General features: G+C 39.7%; 1 protein-coding gene across 1 annotated transcript; it reads left to right on the forward strand.

The window, feature by feature from the left end:
• The first annotated feature begins 255 nt into the window (after nt 1-255).
• LOC118343446 (SHC-transforming protein 1-like) lies at nt 256-12,351 on the forward strand. Its single transcript, XM_035682256.1, has 14 exons — nt 256-499; nt 754-832; nt 932-1,494; nt 3,781-3,851; nt 5,777-5,837; nt 5,921-6,040; nt 6,157-6,210; nt 7,688-7,739; nt 8,302-8,428; nt 8,990-9,182; nt 9,945-10,017; nt 10,704-10,800; nt 10,911-11,058; nt 11,605-12,351. The coding sequence occupies exons 2-14, from the start codon at nt 781-783 to the stop codon at nt 11,731-11,733; spliced, it is 1,740 nt and encodes a 579-aa protein (XP_035538149.1). The 5' UTR covers nt 256-499; nt 754-780; the 3' UTR covers nt 11,734-12,351.
• The last annotated feature ends 8,955 nt before the right edge of the window (nt 12,352-21,306 follow it).

The following is a 21,306-nucleotide window of genomic DNA, read 5'->3' on the forward strand; positions in this document are numbered from 1 at the left end:
TAATGTTTTAATAACGCACTTTAACAGCATCTCTGAGGTGCAACTGATGTTAGAAGAGAGGAATAAAGCACTCGTGCTGTATTGGCTCTGCCTCAGTGTATAAGTGTTAGTGTGTGTGTACAGCATGAGTCACCCTACCCGCCTGTGATTGGATGGTAGTTTATGGGTGAGGGAGGGGGAGAGAGCCTTAGGGACCGTCTGTCAATCTCTCCTCCGCTCCATTCACACATTCATCTGCATGCACCGTCAGAGAGACAGAGGAAGTGAGCGAGAGCCTCTCATTCATAAAAAAAAAGAAAGTTCATTCATAAAAGCTGCACATTTCTGCTGTGGCTCAGAAAGAGAGGGGAGGAAAGTTGATGTGGAGGTGAAGCAGAAGTGGAAGCCTGGCAACTGACTGAGAAAGTGTATGTGTCAGTAGGACGGGACTGTACTCAGCATGACTAGAGCGGAGCAGACTGGACTTTAGACTCCACAGGACATCCCCAGTCCCACACTGGTGAGTTGAATCTACTGCAATGTACAGTTACAGTGGGAATCCCATCTAATAATCTCTGGACACAGTATGCCAGATGCTAAAATCATTTCACAAATATCAGCTGATTAGCATTTTACCCCAAATCCTCAACTAAATGCATTTAATGGCTCTTGTTTTTTCTGCTATCTCTAGTCAAATCTGCTTTATCAAGCCAAACCTCTGTCTGTAAAAACTGATTGTTCTGGATGGTTTTTCTCTTTTTCACTTTGTCCCAGTGCTCTCCTTTGTCCAGTTCCCCGATTATGAGAGAGCGAACCTTACCCAGGTTCAAATCACAGACAGGACACTTACCAGGTAGCTCCTCACTTTGTAGTCATTACAAACATAATCAGTACAATGAAAATCACTGTGCTGCATATCTGATTGTAACACTTTCTCTTTCATCTTCTACAGGCATGCTGAAGCGCACCAAATACAGTCGTCTGCGTAACGATTCGCTGACGTCTCTGGAGGATCGGCCCCAAAGAATGCTGCCCCTAAAGAGGGACCTTTGCTTAGACTCTGATTTTGCCCAGCTGGATCCCGGGACGCCTACACACCATGGGCCGTCCACCCTGAGGGACTTCATCCCCCGTGTGGCCAACATACGATTGCAAAGTCCTATTTCCCTGCGGGATCTGAGGGGACAGGCAAACACAGCTGAGGACAGAGCCACTAATGGGCACACTGGCAGACCTTTGTCCAGAACAGAGTGCAACTCAGGGCCTAATCAGAGATTTTGTAGTCAACCTTCCCTCAATGTGCCCCTATCGACTGGCCAAAACCTAACTCACTCAGCTCTGCGCTGCACAAAAAGACCCATCACCCTGCATCGGATGGCCAGCCTCCCCTGGACCCCCAACTGTCCTCATTGCTCACATCACAGAGATGGTCTGTGCTGTTGGAAGACTTCCTCTGCAGTAGATGACTGTACAGTGGTGCGGACAGCAAACAGAGCAGTTCACCATCACATCAAGGTACCTGTCACCATACGTTAATCAATAACAGTCTATGAATACACTCTGCTGTGCACAACAGAAATCAGACTGGTTGGCTAGCAAACCTCAAGTAGGAGTGTGTGTGAGCTTCCTTGTGCGACTAATCTTCCTGTTTTCCACTTTGACAATTTGCCTAAAATTGATGTGGTATTACTAAAATATTGATTGTGTGTCAGTGTAAAGCCTCTCCACTTAACACTGCAAGAAAGTGCAGCCAACCTCATATCCAGGGTCCCAGCAGAGAGTTGAAGTACGCAGTTTAATTCCTACCAGTGACAACACAAACACATGTGAACACAGGGCACACACACATAGACACACTCTCTCTGTGCTCCATCCACACCATCACACTCACTTTTGTACATTCACCCCCTCCCTCTCAGATAGAGCTTCCTGTGTAGGCAGTAGTGACTCATCCTGGCTCTCTGCTCCTCTCTAGATCTGCTCTGCTTCTGTGTGTGTGTGCGTGCATGTGTAAGTGAGTGCATGAGAGTGAATGTATCCGGTATCAGCAGAGCCCATGCTGTCCTAGAACCGGAGGTGTGTCCGCATGGGTGATTAGGAGCAGGGCCTGTGAGCTGACCACTGATGGAAATGAGAACGGACTGTCTGATTGTCCTCTATAAACAAGCACACACATACATTACTCTCCCGCCCACTCACCCCACCCACACATATATATACACACACACACACGTATTGATTTAAGTCTGGTCAGTTGACTTACTCATCCTGCCTCCAGCCTATAGGTCTGCTCTGCTGAAGCTCATGGCCAATAGAAGTGGGACTGGACCAAAGTGTATCAGTCCACATGGTCTAAAATGTTGTCTAGTTGCATGTAATGTTCCTCCATCCTCTTCACATCTTTACAATTAAATAAATGTCAAGATATCCAAAACTGTTTCTTCAGTGCAGAGGTTGCACATCGGACAACAATTGACAGGCTACTCCACAGTTTAGGTCCATAAGCAACTGTACGTGCATACATTTAATGCTCCAATGTTTTATGACCTAAGCCAGCAGTTATGAGTGTAAAAGGAGATACAGTCACATATGTATGAAGGTATTAAAACCATTATTAACACAGGGATTAAATATTGTCATGATGTGTTCTTGGCTATGTTAGTGGCATGCCTGAAAAGATGGAAATGTTGGTCAGTTGGTCAGTCGGTCCACCATTTTGGTCCAGTCTCAGATCTCCTTTTTTTCCCCGAGAACAACCAGCACATCAAAGTTTTGTTATCCTGTGAAATAATTCAACATTTTGTCCAGACATTCATGGGTTCTTGAGGATGAATCCTAATCATGATCCCTGGACATTTCATCTAAAGCCATCATCAGTTTGTCCAATAATTTGATTTATGACCAAATGCCTAAAAAACTAATGAGATTCAGCCTCAGCTGCAGTTTGTGTTTCAGTCTGATTAGCAAATATTAGCATGTTAACACACTAAACTAAGATGGTGACCATTATACCTGCAATACATCAGCATGTTAGTAATATTTCTACCAGCATTATAGCATACTGATTAACTGATTAACATTTAGTACAGCCTTACAGAGCCTCTAGCTTGGCTTTAGACTCCTTGTCTTGTTTATGTGTTTTGAGAGCTCCATTCTGTATGAGCCACAGGTTTATTTCTTGGGTAGTAGCTTCAATAATCAAAAAGAGAGAAAATAAGCATGGCAGAAATGTGTAATGTCAGAAACTATATGATAGACTTTTGCTATTTGGTGCTGCAGTTTGAATTATTTGCCCACTTAAAAAGTATTTTAACCAGTATTTACATCAATTTAGATGGTTGAGGTCATCGGGCAATACACATATACAGTTGGCTGTCATCTGCATAGTGGCAGATTCAGACCAAACACACAAGTAAAAAGTTTTGCATTATAGTTAGAGCCCAAATGCAACACATAATCTAACAAAGCAGCTATCTAGGATGCTACAGATTAGAACAGAATGTAATGTAGTCTCAGTGTTGTTACAGAAGTCTGGGAATTCTGGGATACAAATAATTCACTTTCAATTCACAGGTCGTGCAGCTGTAGCCATTCTGTCCCATGAAAATACGACCATGCTCAGCCATGCAGACCCCTATTTGAGAATGTGTAGTCTCAGGGGATCCCCATTACATAAGACTGAATTATTCCATAACTGTCTATTCTTTAGACCCCTGGGGTTGAGAACCACTGCCAGCACACTGTCTGTATTATTTTACATTGTAATCAGTGAGTAACTGGTATTTTGTTGTGTTTTCCTAGTACATGGGTAGTGTGGAGGTGACCCAGTCCATGAGAACCCTTGACTTTGATGCCAGAATGCAAGTCACACGGTAGGAGGCCTCCCACTACCAGCACACACACACACACACACACATGCAATATGCATAGGTACATAAGAAAGAACATCTAACTGCTGACAGTCTCAGAATAAACCTGAATAAGCTGATGATCTGTATGTGCATGGAAGAAGCAAAGGAAAAAAGGAAACCACTTTACGCTGACTGACTAAATTCATTCAATGTACAGTATATTTGCCAAGCAAGACATGTGTGGCTTATTTAAAAAATGTTTCAAAGGGGGAAATCAAATTAAATGTATAATGTTTCATAAATCGGGGCTTTCTCCTCATCATTTGATATTTACATCCTAGTGCAGGATGCCAAAAGCAGCCATAGACACAGCAACCTCTGTTCACAACAACGCTACTGAATGATGGGGCAGAAAATCCAATTAGATGAATTTCCTCTTAATGATCTCTCATAGTCTTATTAAGAGAGAGAGAGAGTGAGATAGAGGCCTCAATCCATTGCATACAATTTGTTTTCGAGGAGAAGAAAAGCAATTCTTGAAAGAAAAGTCTTGCTTCCTAGATATATAGTGGGATGTTATTTTTGTGTGGGTGTTTGTATGCTTTGACCTCTGTGACCCAAGCATCATATTTCATTTTTTCAGTGTTTTGTTTTTATTATTTTTCAGGCAGTTTTTGGTCTATAATCTATCTTCTTTTAATCTATGTTTTGGTATATGCGTGTATAGCTTTATCTATCAAAGAAAGGGCTCACTGATATTCAATATATCTTTTACACAAGTCTCCTGGTCAAAAAAGCAGCATCGCGTAGAGAATAAAAAATAAAAGTTGTAAAGCATTTAAGACAGACTTTGATAAAATCTGAAGAAAATAATCATGGATCACAAAACACAAAACTACGGGGATTAATAAAATAACAACAAGAAATACAAGATATATGAAAACAGATTTACAACAGATTCAAATTGAAAAAAATAAATACATAAAATGTTGTATTTTCATATTCAGCATCACGTAGAGAGAATTTCCATTAAACACTCATCAAGGCACATATATGCTAGTGAGTGGTGGAAGAAGTACCCAGATATGTTACTTTGGTAAAAGTGGCAATACCACGAAAACATACATTATAAGTATGCATGCTTAAATTATGAGACATGTATTGATATTTTTACTTAAGTAAAAGGTCCGAATTCTTCCTCCTCCACTGACCCATTTCATAGACTGCTTGGTTGCTCAGTCTATTATAAGTTATATACGTGTATACCTGTCAAATAAATGTAGTGGAGTAAAAGTACATTTCCCTCTGAAATAGTGGTATGAAAAAGAAATACACAAGTAAAGCACAAATACCTCATAATTGTACTTAAAGGTCCAGTGTGTAAGATTTAGGGGACTAAAAATATAATATTCAAAGATATGTTTTCATTAGTGTATAATCAACTGATAATAAGAATCATTAGAATGAGCTGGTTATATCTACAGAGGGAGCGGGTCCTCTGCTCTATGCTTCTACAGAAGCCCAGAAGGGACAACCCAAACACTGGCTGTAAATAGGGTCTTTCACACTTTTTGTGCCCATAGTAGTTTCTCCTATACACGTGGAAGGTGAGCGATATTCAGTTGGTTGCAATCTGCAGCTTCACTGTTAGATACCACTATATCCTACACACTGGTCCTTTAAGTTTCTGCACTTGAGTAAATGTATTTAGTTACATTCCAGCATATAGTACTACTTTTTAATGTAATTACATTATAAATTATTTCACTAATAATGTAGATGAGCTTCTTGTAATGTAGTTTCCTTCCTCTCACATTCTCACATGCAAGTCACATGTTAGCAGGGCACACTGGATCTCATATTTACAAAGGTGTCTCTGTGTTTGGTGTGTATATGTGCTTGTGCATCTGTAAATGCGTATAATCTGTGTGTGTCTGTGTGTGCAGAGAGGCAATCAGCAGACTGTGTGAGAGGACATCAGCCAAGACAGCAGTGAAAACTAAAAGGGTAAGAGATACACACACACACACACGCATCCATGCAATCAACACAGACATAACTAGAATAACTATGATTTTTCTCACCATCAGCCTGTATGCAAGGGACTGTCTGCTGTTCTGGGTCAAATCAACCTACAGTTTTCTGGGAGTAGGGTCATCCTCGCTGTTTCCACAGACAGTGTGACTCTGATTGCTGCCTCTTCCCTACAGGTTACAGCTTCAACACGTTAACCAAATTATAACTGTCACACATCTGAATTACTGAGGCATGGAGTAAAAAACCTTTCCTGCTTCTCTGTTTTTTTCCCCACTCTTCTCTTCCTCAGAAGATTGCCCATCACCCAATGCAGGCTATTTCATTCGCCTCTGGAGGAGACCCAGTAGGTTCATATTCTCAAATGTTTCACATGTACAAACATGTTCATGGGCAGCTAGGGACACAAACACACATACGCAGTGAATAATTTCATTTACTTTGATTACTGCCTCTTTTGCTGCCATTTATGGAGGATTTAATTATTTTCTACCCCAACTTTTGATCCCTTAATACTTTTAATTGGTGGTGCGAGGTCATCATTGTTGCTGATTTGGGGTGAATTCTCATCTCTGATTGGCTCCTTAAGTGTAATTATTAGGATAATGCATTAGTATAAGCAACGAATCATGAAATCCTTTCTTGTGACTTAATAAAACCATCAAAGCCAGCATGTGCTTTCATCATCTTTACACCTCGCAACATCCGTTTCAAACTAATTACTCTTATCAATTCTCCCTCTCTTTGCCTCCATGCCCACATTATTTCCATATGACAGAATTAGTGTTATTCATCCTGACTGGAAATTTTCCTCTGGCCTGAATGTCTATAATGAATACAAAAAAAAGAAAAAAAAGAAAATCAATGCAGCTCTGTTAATAGCCAGCAGGACATGTCAGTTATTAGCTGCTGCCAAGGTCAAACCCTGCTTAATAAACTGCTTGACAAACAAAAACTCTTGTTTGTGTTTTGGCTAGCATCCACGATTTCCCTTTTTCCAGCTCAAACAAACAGTGAATACAAATGCTTGGTACACACTGTAATATTTCATTGCCTTTTTGATACTGTGAGGTTGCACTGGCCAAGGATTAGAGAGAAGAGGAAGGTAGTTTCTGTCTGGGAAACACAACACAGGCGAAGCTATGGATGGGATTATAGCTCACTGTTTAATTAATTAGCTAAAATAATCTTGTAGTGTGCTCTAAGCCTCGGCTCAGTTGGCTTGGACACATGGAAGATAGCGGGGGGGAATTAAAATCAATCTGCCACAGAGGCTTTATGGTGAAACATATTCAGCTGACTCTGCTCTTGTATTAGTATCAGAGAACCACTGATAGGGAGTGAATTAATTAAACAGAGAATGCACTTGGATGACCATTTACTGAAAATGTCTGCTGTGTTTTCAGCGATTAAATACAGACGAGAAACAGAAATACAGAGAATACCTTTAAAGTGACACTATGTAACCTTAGAAAGAAGAAATAACATTCGTCCTTTTAGAAATTAATTTGTGAGAAACGAAACGCAGTGTCGCTGATTTTAATACATTTTTACACGGTTCTGCTGCTACAGCCTTACTCAGCCTGGTATGACCAGTAGGTTATAGTGGCTATTGTTAGCAAACTTTAGACTGATATTTCTGTATAACTGACATTATTGAGTCAGTTTTCTGACTTTATGATTCTTATGTAGTTGTGCTACTGATAATCTATGTAAATGCAGTGTCTATATTAGCATTTAGCACCTTGTTTTTGCCATTTGTGGCCACAGATGCTGCTTTTTGGGTCATGCTTATTATTATTTTTCTCTTAATTTGTTTACAGGATATGGCAGATTACATTGCTTATGTTGCCAAGGATCTCTTCAACCAGAGAGGTATGGTACAGTTTAAAGTCCTCCTCCACTCAATAATATGTTGTTCTTCTTGTGCCTACAGTGTGATGTTGGAGCTTCTCTGTTCAGAGTGATGTATGTGCAGAGTTGGACAACTAGAAGAAATGTTTTTTCACATTCATCTGCTGAAAGTGGGAAGTTTTCTTGAACTAATTGAAAAACAGATTTTAAAGGGTTGGGGCCTTTGAACATGATTTGTGACATCAAAGATAGTTTATTTCATTCCTGGTCCAGTATGCACTTATACAAGTGTGATGTAGAAACTTGAGCCCACCAGTGCACATACACTGAGAAATAAGACATCTTGTGTCCAGCAGAAAAACTTTAGAAATGATCCAAATTTGCATAATCATAGACTCCTTTTTCCCTTTTGTTTGCAGAAAAAACATATCAGACACATTATTGCTCCAAGCAGACAATTTGTATATTTTTCTTAATACGTGACTGAACGCGATCTTTAATTTATCATTCTGATGAGCCAGGCTTACACTGGACTTCCGGCACATCCTGGAAAATAACAAATCTCCTTCCCTCTCTCTGTCAGCCTGTCACATCCTGGAGTGTCCCCAGGGTGGGGCCAGTGAGGTTATCAACAGCATCGGTCAGGCCTTTGAGACTCGTTTCCGACAACTTCTCAGCCACTCGCCATCGCTCCCCTCCAACAATCCCAGGTTGTCCTTCTATCCACTTATTGGTGTGACGCAACTCAATAAATTGCTACACATCAAATTTTACAGTTAATTTCACCTATCTCATTCGGACTGGAATTTAGCAATGTCTCACACTACATTGGCCAATGGTTCTTTTATATTAGCGTAGTTGTCTCAATGTAGAACTTTTAAAGTTTAATCCAGGGAGCCTCATTCTGTTAAATTGACCTACAAAACTGCACATCCTCTCGTTCTAGCTTCCTAAGTGTGGGTATTTGATCCTTTTAGTTTAAGTAGATAGAATAGCTTTTGGGTTTTGTTCTTACTTACAAAACAAGCAATTCTAATATATCAACTTGAGATTTGGGGAATTGTAATAATCAATTTTCATTCCAACAACTTTTTTATGGCAAATTCAAGGAAACCTATGCTTTAAATTGAGTATGTCTCTATCTTTGTATGTGTTTGTGTGTGTGTGTGTGTGTGTGTGTGTGTGTTCATTATATTCGTATCTGAAGTCATGTCACAGCTTCTCCACAGCAGACGCAGGGGGTTGAATATCATGTAACTTTCTACGTGCAGGTCATCAGTGAGAATCTGTCACAAATGGAGCCCAGAGGAGACAATAACAGACCAAAAGGCCAAGCAGGAAGGTGAAGTCAGCAAGCATCCTGACTACTACAATGTGGTCCCAGGAAAAATGCCACCCCATGGTGGCATAGAGGACCTGCGGCTCACAAGGGAGGAGAACAAACAGGATACTGACACACAGGGGGTAAGAGTTAATTGTAACACCATAACACATACAGTATTTGGTCCGTTGAGTTTGAATGTCTATTTCGACCTTAGGAACAGCAGTTCCATCAGAAACGCAAGGTCCAACTTGTTGTTTCTAAAGTTTTCAACCACATCTCATGGTCACATGGCAGAGTTTGTTGCTCAGATATCATGGAGATGATTTAGTTGTTATCATATGATGAAATAATAATGATTTATCTATTAACATTATATTATTTGAGCGTATATTATATATTGTATTATATATCTTCCATTGTATTATTTAACAATAGCAACTGAGTAACTCCGTCAACAGAGGAAGGCCGTAAGATATGGTCAAAAGATTTAGAAACAACAAGGTGGACCTCATGTTGATGATTTTGTGGCCTCTTTTGCCTCGGTAGGCTCTCTTTATCCGGGATAGGGTCGTTGGGCACAAGTGTTTACACGCATTGGTGCTTCCTTGTGCAGCATAATTGTATCTGTAGGCCACTGAGCAGAAGCAGTTGAGCTTTAATTGTCTTTCTCAAGGGCACCTCAGAGGTTGGTAATAAAGGAGGCACAAGCACTTCTCTATCACTTCCCAGAATTATTGTGCTAGTCTCGGAATTGAGTCAGTGACTTTCCTGTCATGAGCACACATTTCTAACCTTTAGGCCATTACTGCCCCTGAATGCACACACACACATACAGACTCACAAACACACACACACACAAAGATCTCTGTCTTGTGTGTATGACTCATCTAGTGCTGTTGCAGGTTTGTTCGGCTCAGACTGTTTCACTCTATGAGAACTGCTCCATCACAGAAGAAACTCCAGCTCCACCTGCAGGTAAAAATCATCAGTACACTCCTGAGTTCAAATGTGTCTGTGTGCATGTATGTAACTACAGTACTGTGTGTTTCTCTGAGCCTATGTGCAAGTTCAGTTCAGGGTCATTTATGTTTAGGTACACTCAGTTTGAAAACCAGATTTAAATTTGATCCCATCTGTGCACCATAATTTAAATTAAAACCTGGTTTAGTAAAACTCAGTTAAATTGTTTAAACCAAGTATACTTTATAGGTCACATTATAGGCCAGAATAAATCTCCAGATTGAAACAGTCACTGACAACAGCCCATGAACAGAGCCTTCACTGCTACATCATGCAGCTGTTACACTCATTCTTCCCATAATTAGAGCTGTAGAGGAAGAAATACTGGCGCCAGCAAGCTTTTCACTTAATCCCATGTTTGATAGCAGACTCTTTGCTGAAGCTGCAGTGCCTTAAACATTCAGAATTATTATGAAAATACTTTTTAATGCAGCCGTTTAACACCTCAACTGTCTCTTTAAAGTAAACCATAAAGTGTTGAGTTGAGTTAATTTAAGAGTTTTAAAAGTAGAGATTAGAATAAAATTAGATTACAACGGAATAATAAAATAAACCATCATATAATCTTGGTTTAGAGTTCATCCTAGTTGAAGAAACACACCCTGTACTGTTATATTCTTCCTCTATTGTATCTCCACCAGACTCAGTGAAATCTGAGGTCAGTGCTGAATGGTGTACTCCTTTCTGTGAGACACGAATCCAGGACCTGATCCAGGAGGAGGACTGGTTCCACGGCAGGTGAGTGATCAACCTCCCAATGCCTGAATAACCAGCTTTTATGTGTCTCCCTGCTAACATATATGTCCCTCTTCCTCTCTCTGTTACTTCTCTGACATCCTTCATCCCAGGTTAGCAAGAGAGCAGGCGGAGTCACTGCTCACCTGTAGTGGGGATTTCCTGGTCAGAGAGAGCAGCTCTGCCACTGGTCAGTATGTACTCAGTGGTATGGAGGGAACCACCGTGCGCCACCTGCTGCTGGTTGATCCACATGGACAGGTAGAGCTGTGGGGTTGAATTTCAAATACACATGAATGCGTGAGCAGAGATCTATGGTGGACTGAAACCACCAAAAATAAATAAATACATAAATGAATGAATAAATAAATATAACATTAAATAAGAGAAGTTTACCGCATGACACACCTTTAATGATAGCCCGCCCAATTTGCATAATGAAGCACACAGAAAAGTGAAGAGAAGACACAGAAATAAATAAGGTTAGGAAAATAAATGGGGGGAAATGCTAAGGGAAAATGATGCAGGAACAAATACACAAATAAATAAATAAATGCAATTAAAAGAAAAGAAATAATAGACAAAATAAATTAATATATCGAAAATGATGCCCCTGATATAAATGGATTAATCCTTTGTTTTGTTTTGATTCTTTTTTTTAAATATTATTTTTGGTGCATTTAATAGCACATTTATTTATTTATTGGGTCATTTATTTATTTCAGATTTTTGTGGTTTCGGTCCTCCATCGGTAACAGTGGCCAGTCTTAATATTTAGGCCCTTTGTCTTTCTTTTTCTGTTTCCAGGTGAGGACCCGTGATCAGGTGTTCCTGAGTGTTGGTCACCTGGTGCGTTTCCACATGGAGAACCAGATGCCCATTGTGTCTGGAAGCAGTGAGCTGTGTCTGAAACAGCCAGTCCTACAAAGTCACTAACACACTTGCACACTGTCACATGCATACATCAGCCTTCAGAAGCAGTTCTCAACACTTTTTGGAGCTGAGGCTCAATGTGCACAAGCAAGAAAAGTTTCAAACACTTTTAGCTACTTGGAAATCTGACATCACTTCCCAGAAAATTCTATTATTTAAACATGTTGTATATGTGGAGTGAATTGTTTGATTTTTCTAAGATTTGAGTAAATCCTCAAACACTTTGTGCCTCGCCCTGTGTTGAGAACAGCCGCTGATCTGCAGAACATCCTGTCTCTGTCTCTCGGGCTGAATGTTCTGGTGTTTACTCACCATCACTGGTGTCGGGAGGAAATTACCAGAATGTTGGCAGACTTTCAGAATAATTTTTTACAGGCTAAATTTGTCTTGTGTTCATTGGTTTTGATATGTTATTGTTTTGTCTCCATTTCCCATGCATGACTTTTGAAAATAGCTGTTCATTCCTCTTATTTGTTACATTCTGTATATGGTATTCAAATGCTGTTTGTAACCAGAATCTACCGAAACAGATTTGCAGTTTAGTCTCAGATAAGCTGGCAAATATGCAAATAGTAATGTCTTTGTTCTTTGTAAAATCTTTGTTCCCCATAAAGTGTAATCAAATACATCTTCAGTTCTTTTACAGAATGGATTCCTGCAATTTCTTTCTTGTTAAACCTCCAACCATAAAAACACAACTTCATTTCTTCTTACTCATGTGAACAACACAACTCTCTCATAGACACCTTTAACGATTCTTCACATCACATTACAACATGACACAAATTATCATTGTTATCATTTGTATTATTTCATCAGTAAAAATCTGATTTAGATATTAAATAATTTAGATATAGGGGTTTGTAGTGTTAACAGAGAAAGAAAACAAGTGAAGAAGAAATTAAACATTTCCAATTTTCTATACACATAGTTTCCACTTAAACATAAAACATTGAGTATAAAACATTTTAATGTGAAGGCTCTAGGGAGGTTGTCAGTGCATACTAATTAGAATTGGTTTGTCCTCCAAATTTTACGCACATATACTTAAACATAAATGACGGACACAGTAAAATTTAGTTGATGTAATAAATATATTTAGAGATCATTAAAAATATATTCACAACAAACTTTTTCTTAAGTTTTCATCTATATGTGTAGCTGAGACAGTGTTTAACAGCCAATCAAAGTGCTTAAAGCAATGTGATGCACAAGGAAGCCTAAACACCTGGAAAGATAATCACTGTGGAAATCTGGTAAAAAACCTTTTAAACTGTGCAGATACTTTGAGCCACAAGATGGTGCTATCAGTCTTTACAAAAGCTCATTCCTCTTCAGCATATTCCAAAATATGTTTTCTTGACTGGTCTAATACTCTGGCCTGATTTCTAAAGTTGTCAATTTCATTATGTAGTCATTGCATTTCTCCATAATTTTACATATGTTCATGATAAAATACGGGATCATACATATATGCTCACACCACTGATTTAAACTTAAATGACTTTCTGCATTTTCATTGGTTCTTTCAGTATTCTTGAAACAGATGTGCAAGTGAAAGAGCAGTGAAAATGACTGGTAGTAAACAGCCTATAATAATTGCTGCAACACTTCTCCCTCAGTTTTCAGCAGCCTGTCACTTGCAGATTTTGGTGAAGTAAAAGATGACTGTGTGCTGAAAGTATGCAGTTGACTGCTTTCGGGCTGTGGCCCTCATCAACCTCTGAGAGGCTCGGAGGGTCTCGCCCACATTAATCACCCTCAGCACAGCTTGTTAGGCTGAGATCAGGGAACCACTGGCAGCTGATGGGAAGAGAAGCAGCTCTTCTAAGGACTGATACAAAAAAGGATAAACACTGATAGAGTATCTAAAGAACAACAACATAAAGCCTTTCCGTTAAGATAATTCTGTCAAATGTAATCACAGAACTCACATGCTTCCCACAATCCCTAGCTTTTGGGGTGTCAAAAAGGGCCCTAATCTGGTTTGTTACAAAGAACAGGAAATGAAAATGTTGAAAATGTTATCTCTGCTCTTTCCTACACACTTAATGCACAAGTTAAATATGATAATGATATCTGCATCTTATCTGATTCAGTCTGTAAACAAACAAACTGAAAGCGTCCCTTGACAAACTAAGAAGCTTTCATATATTAACATGAAAGCTATCGTAAGTGTGAAATTAAGTGTTTTTTTTTTTTTTTTAACCAAGTAAAATTATTTTCCTGCTTCTATTACGTCCCTCTGGATTTTCTCTGAGTCACACGGACCTCGCCCAAAACAACTCACCGGGAACAACGATGACCTAGTGTGTGATGCCATTCTTTCAGGCTTGTAAGGCCTGCTGATGGTCACATGCTGTCAAACCTGTGAGGTCACTGTTTGACCTCTGACCCTCATTAATGTTAAAGCAGCAGCTGTCAACCTGTGTGGTGCTAGTGTATGAGCACTTTTGGGAGGAACATCAGCTGAGTAAATGTTTGAGAAATTCCCCTTGAAAAGTAATTTTCACAAGGTCGTCTGTTCATGTGATTCAGTGGCAATGCATTTACAACTCCCTCACTTCACCATCCCCTTCCAAGTGCATAGGAGAAACTACGGTGGCTGTGAAACATGGCAGTTAAAATGGCAACCTGCATAAACACGGCTCATTAACGAACAAAACAATTATTATTTTCAGGTGCTTTACATGACTGAATACTGTACTCCATTTCTGCTAATAGATCCTTCTAAATGTTACAGACTGGACCTTTGGGCAAGTCTTTTAAAGTGTTTTTTTTCCTTGTTCCTGCAGTTGTATGTTTGAGCTTCACTGTAAAGAATGATGTATGTGCAGAGTTTGACACTAAAGGATGTTTTCACATTCATCTGCTGAAAATGGAAATCTGAAGTCAATCCTGTGTGATACAAGTGTGATGTAGAAACTTGAAGCCCTCAGTGCACATACACTGAGAATGGACTTCACAGTGAAGTAGGAGACATCTTGTGTCCAAGAAATTAACAAAATTCTGCATATTTCTAGTTATATTTCTTGGAAGTAGAGTGAAATCACTGGGTGCAGCTTCTCAAGAAGTCTTCTATGACAGTAGACTCTGGATATTTTGGGGTTTTGGACTAAATTCAAAGTGAGCAATTTGAATAAGTTAGCTCAAGTTTGGGAACAACTGTAACAAACATTGCTCTCTGTTTTCTGACATTTTAGATGGAAGAACATTTATAATGAGAAAAAAATCTAACGAAAATAATCGGCTGATTAATTGATAATGAAAACAATCTTAAGTTGCAACTGTATTTACAATATCTTTAACTTCTGTAATCATGAAAACCAAATATCAAACTCACAGAACAATGTCCAGTAGCTTGCACTAAAAGGCCACTGTGTTCAGCTACAACTCATTTTATGATAATCTAATTAAAAAACATCACTGAAAAAGTCATCATCAGCAGTAATAAATTCAGACATTATCCCCTTTTACTTTCACAATGAGACACTGAGAGATTTTAAGCTTTCAGGACAAGCATCATTTGGTCAGCAGGTTAATTATTAGAGGCTCTGAGAAATTAAAAGTCTGCAGCTGAAACTAGAGTAGACCCATTATGTTAATCTATGCAACCACGTGTTGTGTGCGCATTTGTTAGTGCATGTGTGTGCATTCCTTGACCGCAGCCAGTGACATGACATGAATCTGAAAAAGGAAATGATAAACATTCAGTATAATCTTCAGGTTCTGTGGTTTTGGTTCAGATCCAGAGCATTATAAAAAGCCTGAACTCTTTGAATTCCTTTATAGAATAAACTTGAGTGCTGATGAGCCTGAGGGCATTAACATTAAAAACACACACACACACACTCACACACACACACACACACTGTGCATATGACAATGCATTCCCAGACCCTGAAGCGCCTTAATGGAACAATTAAAGTCATAAAAAGTGCCCAGAGTACGAGAGCATGAAATTGTTCCTCGTTTCAATGTTATCAGAGTCACACAGAGTTCAAATCTGGGAGGAAACAAAACAAGACTTGGCCACTGACTGGGCCGTGTTGTAGCAGTTACTGGCATGCCAAAATCTACACATATGTTCCTCTAGAGACAGTGCGGAGCAGGAGACATGTGAGTTATGAGAGGTTCGCAAACAAATGCACACAAACAAAGAGACGGACTGGTTTTTGTGCCTGGTTCTGTTTCCTGTTTCCACAAGTCAGAAACCAGTGAGGGCATGCTGAGGAGAGGAGCAAGCCAAACGCGTCTCTGTTAAATGAGCATACAGTAAGTTGCTGTTGGCCAGAGTCAGTGCAGAATAGATGAGTGTGTGTGTAACCCCCACAGTGATCGCCTCACTCCTCAGCGGTGAGCTTTTACCTCTCTCTACACCCAGGCCTCAGCCCTCTACCCCGACTTAGCGTGACGGCTTGTCTCTGAAGCTCTGATGGGTGTGTGGACTGTTGGCTTTTGGCAGGCCTTTCTGAGCGGAAACACACACATACACACACACAAACACTCACACACTCAAATGCACACACAGTGTGTCCTCAAGCACAATATGCCCTGGAGTTTCTTTACCTCTTCCAAATCTTCATCTTTCCACTCTTTCTTTATCATTGCCCCTTTGGAAACTAGGTCAGTGTCAGTTCATACCATTAGCTTCTGCTCCAACTGAATGACTGTGTGCATGTGTGTGTGTGTGTGTGCATGTGCGTGTGCATGTGCGTGTGCGTGTGTGCATGTTCATGTTCAGTTAGCAGCCTTCTTATCTGCCACTTGGCTTAAGAACTTCCTTGAAAATGTTTGTTTTCATGCCCTGTGCCGGTGGATTGGAATTGAGTTGGTGTGTGTGTGTTTGTGTGTGTGTGTGTGTGTGTGTGTGTGTGTGACACGGTGATGATGAGGGGGTGGGGGATTCCAGGATTCTTGCACGAGGCAGCAGACAGATGTGGGAGACTTGAATCAAAACTTTTCTGTAGGCCAACTTCAAAACGCAACTTTTCCTCCAGTGTTGGTCTCTTTTTGCTCTCCATTCCTCTGCCGTTTCCTCATGCTTTGGCCAGCAGCTCACACTTCTCCCTTGGATTTAAAGCAGAGGCTGAGATCAAAACTTGGGTTCTTGCAAACAGCAGGAGGGATGATTCAGTGGATCTTTGTCATGCTGGACTTTCTGTTTGTGGTCTCGAAGAACTCATTAGCAGCTCAAAAAACACCTTGATACCTCATGACTTTCCATGATTTTAAACTGATGACACATTTCAGAAACTACAGAAAATGACCCTTCTGTTCCAGCTTCCAGTTCCAGCTGTAAAACATGAATAAAAATATTGTATTGTTATATGCTCTATGTCTGTGATAACAATATTTTGTACACAGCATTACTCCTCCCAAATAAGTGTGTTTGGATTTCTGTAATTGGAGTTTTATTATTCATAAAAGGAAGATTTAACCCTAAACATTAACGCCAGTATGCAGGATAATATGCTGTACATTTCAACAAATTTGTTCATGCATTAAGCAATATAACATATAAAACAAAAACAAATTTACTTATTTGATGTAATAACATTACTTTATGGTCATTTCCGTATTTTATTACCTTCATCGACTTTACAAGCTCAGTTTGTGGCGTGGGAACCGCTTCAAAAACTTGTCTACATATTGGGTTTTAATCAGAAGAAAAAGGAAAAATTGGTTGAGTTTGAAACTATTATTATTGTTATCAACCATGTCTCTGCTATGGCATTATCAGTGGCTCAGTATTATTTATTATTAAATCGATTGCCATAACAGTTTGTGAAGACATTAATTGTTCCCAGTGGACGAATCCTACTGACTTTCACAAGGCCTTAACTTTTCATACAGTACCAATAATCCTTTTTTCACAGCATCCATTTTAATATGAAATAGTACGGTAAACACAGGTGTTTCCAATCGTACTAATTAAGGTTCAGTTCCATTAAGGTCAAACAGAGTCAAGCTGCTGCTATTGTGCATGTTGGCTCACATGGAAAGGCTCTGCTACACTAAATGAAAAGGAACCTTAATTTGTATTATTGGTGACACCTGTGTTTAACCTACTATTTCATGTAAGAATTGCTTCTGTGAAAAAGGTCTGTTGCAGGTCAGACGTTTCTTAATCTCCAGTGAAATATGTTAGATTCTTCTAGATTCTTTCTTCTGGATTTGCACCAAATGTTGTGCAGATATTCACGTTATTATGCTGATGTTAGCATTTAGCATTAAGCACAGTTGTACCTAAATGCAGCCTCACAGAGCCGCCAGCATTACTGTAGACCTTTAGCCTTGTTTATACACATACAGAAGTGGGGTGTATGGGACCCCAAACTAGGAGGAAGCAAAGTCAATGTAAAAAAAAATGTTAAACTCTACATCTTTCTCCATTTCAACACTGCCGTCTTTTCATCTACTGTGTCTTTATTGATGACCCCTTTCTCTGTCACCCTCCTCACCTCCTCTTCTGTTCTCCCTTTTGTAAGAAAGGGTGTTTTTTATCTGAACTGATACCATAAACTAAAGGAATCACATTAATTCTGGAGTATAAGTATATTTCTGTGTCTATTTGCATGGAGTGTGTTTATGGGTCTCTACATCTTTGCTGAGTGTCTCTTACAGATGGTGATGGCGAACCCCCGGCAGGAAAACTCAACAGGGAATGTTTTCCATCCCTAAGATGGTCAGATTTGTGTGGGGGGACAGTGACTCTGCGTAAATCACATGTGGAGGGGAGATAAGTGGGCGGCTAGACCAGCCTGGATGGATGGCTTAAGCCAAAAATACTATCCACTGTGCCCCACAGGGGACAAACCCTGAATAAATCTCTGTGTATTCAGACATGGGGTGTGGACAAAATAACATGACCGCCTTATAATATATTACAATTCAATATCACAAACGAAACACCTGAAAATTGAATCAACACCAATGTGTATGGAAATATATTATAAACTACAAAGGTAATAATTATTGAAGGGCAATAGTTATTTAACAATGAATTACTTCATCAATATTAACAATTAAATTAATTCTTCAACATTTTATGAATATGCTGTATTTGTTTCTCTCTGTTAGATGTTCATTAAATGTGATACTACAGCCATGAGAAGGGTAGCTTAGATAAGCATTAAGTCTGCTAGCCAGGCTGTGCCAAAAGGCACAAGCATCAGCCTGCTAGCACCTCAACGTCGTCGTAGCTGATGTGTGCCTCCTCAAAAATATAACTACATGTTTGGGCTACAACGTTTATGGAAATACCACATGGAGATTGCAAGAATTGTGATTGTATTGTGTCCTACAAGTGATATTAGTGGACATTCTTTTTTAAGGATTATTTTTTGTGATTTCATCTTCATTGCATAGCAGACAGTAGAGAGGTAGACATGAATCAAGGGTAGAGGAAGAGGTATGACATGCACTAAAGATCCCCAGCAAGAACTGAACTGTGGACATTGCAGTTATGAACCTTAACCATCCTCCAGAGACCACAAAGCTATCTCCATTGCAAACCTTCTCCTCCACCCAAACAGCAGCTCTCTACGGTGAATGGAAGAACATAAACATAGCGATTGCATGCCTGTAGTCTCCCTCTGAATCTAACTCCAGTTCTAGCACTGCAGTGGTAGTAGCAACCGGGTAAATCCGTCCATCAGTGAAACATGTTTAAAACCTATGGTGTAGGCATCTGGTGCATGGGACTCCCTTTGTGGTGATCAGGTAGATCTATATTTTAAATGTCTTGTTTAATCCATAGTCTTGCCATCACTGTCAGTACCTGCATAGCCTGTAAAGCAATGTCATAGCTGATAAAGAAACTACGGTAGCCGTAAAACTTAAAGCTAAGGTTAGGTCAGCGTATAGTAGACTATAGACTGGAAACAGCTAGCCTGGCTCTGTCTAAAAAGTCTCTATCCTATCTAGAAACATGGCGGTTCAACATGGTGGACTCCATGGAAGGTGATACTCAGCATATATTATACCGTTTATACTCAGATATAAATGGCTCAATATAGGATAACAAAAACACCGTGATTCCTAAATTCAAGTGGTGGATACACTTACACTAACTGAAAACATACCTATGAATATTATATTATATTTCTTCCCATAGATCCTCCTAAATGTTATACCTTTAAGCTAAGCTAAGCTAACCGACTGCTGGCTGTAGCTTTATATTTAACCATTAGACATGAGAGTGGTATGGATCTTCTCATCTAACTCTCTCCTTTAAAGGGCCTTCCATTTGTATATTGGCTGCAGATGTGTATGAACATCCCTACACCCAAACTTTATGTGCATGCACTCGTGGGTGTTTATCCTGGCAGATTCAAGTTTATTGCTCACATGAATACAAGCTCTTAATGGGGATGACACTGAGGATCTAGTACTTACTACTTCTCCATCCATGGGGGGTGTTCTGATGCGGTTTCCTGTTTTCAATCAGGAGTGACGCTAGAGGCTGAGGAGTGTGGCCGAAAAACATCCAGGGTGAGTACACCAGCTATTAAATTCTGCTCCCAGGACACTCAGAGATGACTCACAGCACTGTCAACCCTGTTCCTCCTCTCCTGCTCCTCATAGCTGTTGCTTAAAAGAGGCATCCTCACCATGAAAGGGACCAATTACAACTTTTTATGACCCGAAAAATTCTTTTCTGTTCTTTTGGAGAAACAGTTTTTAAGGGAAATGAGTTCATGCAGTGCCTAGGTACACACAAGGAAAATGATCCATTTGGAGGCGAAAAGGGATTCCTCTGAGTTATTTTGTGGTTATGTTTGATTTTGTGCTGCAGCAGTGTGCTGTATATGTGCAGTGTGTGTTAGTAAAGGAGACCATATGTGATAATAGACGCCAAGCCCAAACAGTTGATAGAATTCTATCATTACATTATCCTCTTGACAAAAACTCCAGAATCACAAGTAATCCCATTACACACACACACACACACACACACACACAAAGAGCGAGAGAGAGGAGGGGAGACTCATTTCTGCTGCAGCTCATTTTCTTGAAATATTTCACATGAATATTGGCAGCAGTTGTGCTGCAGAAGACAAAAGGAAATGAACCGTGGCTGCTGGAGCCAAAGACAACACACAGTGTGAGAAAGTCTCACTACAGTTACTGCTCGCAGCACAGTGAGAGACAATCTCAATCTAAGCTATTAAAAACTGTCTTGGGATATGTGAAACACATAGGAAAGAAAATTAGTTGTTGAAAGAATATTTGGGATATAGCCAAAGAAAAATGAGCTACTGTCGCGTCGGTGAACATTAAAGCAAGAAACCAGTAAATTATACAACATGTTTGTGTTAATAGTTATTAAATGACAAAAACTTGAGATATTTTGTTTGGTATTGAAATTCTACACAGAACCAATCAGACTACACTATAAAAAATGTTTATCCAACCTCTGTTTCAGTCTAGCTATTTCAGGATTTCTAGTTCAGCCATTTCAGGCCAGAGAAGTAAACATTCCCTAAAATGAAACCCACTCTAAGTTACGAACAGTAAGGAGATTAACTGAGAAAAAGGATGGAGTGAGAAGCAGAGGTGGGCGGGTGGGTG

This window comes from Morone saxatilis, unplaced genomic scaffold (genome assembly GCF_004916995.1).
Source record: "Morone saxatilis isolate NCDOM2014 unplaced genomic scaffold, NCSU_SB_2.0 Contig11, whole genome shotgun sequence".
In the NCBI taxonomy this organism is placed as follows: Eukaryota; Metazoa; Chordata; class Actinopteri; family Moronidae; genus Morone; species Morone saxatilis.

Coding starts and splice junctions, on each gene's coding strand:
- LOC118343446 (XM_035682256.1), top strand. CDS start 781: ATGAGAGAGCGAACCTTACCCAGGTTCAAATCACAGACAGGACACTTA. Junction 3,852..5,776: donor GCCAGAATGCAAGTCACACG/GTAGGAGGCCTC, acceptor CTGTGTGTGCAG/AGAGGCAATCAGCAGACTGT. Junction 7,740..8,301: donor GGATCTCTTCAACCAGAGAG/GTATGGTACAGT, acceptor TCTCTCTGTCAG/CCTGTCACATCCTGGAGTGT.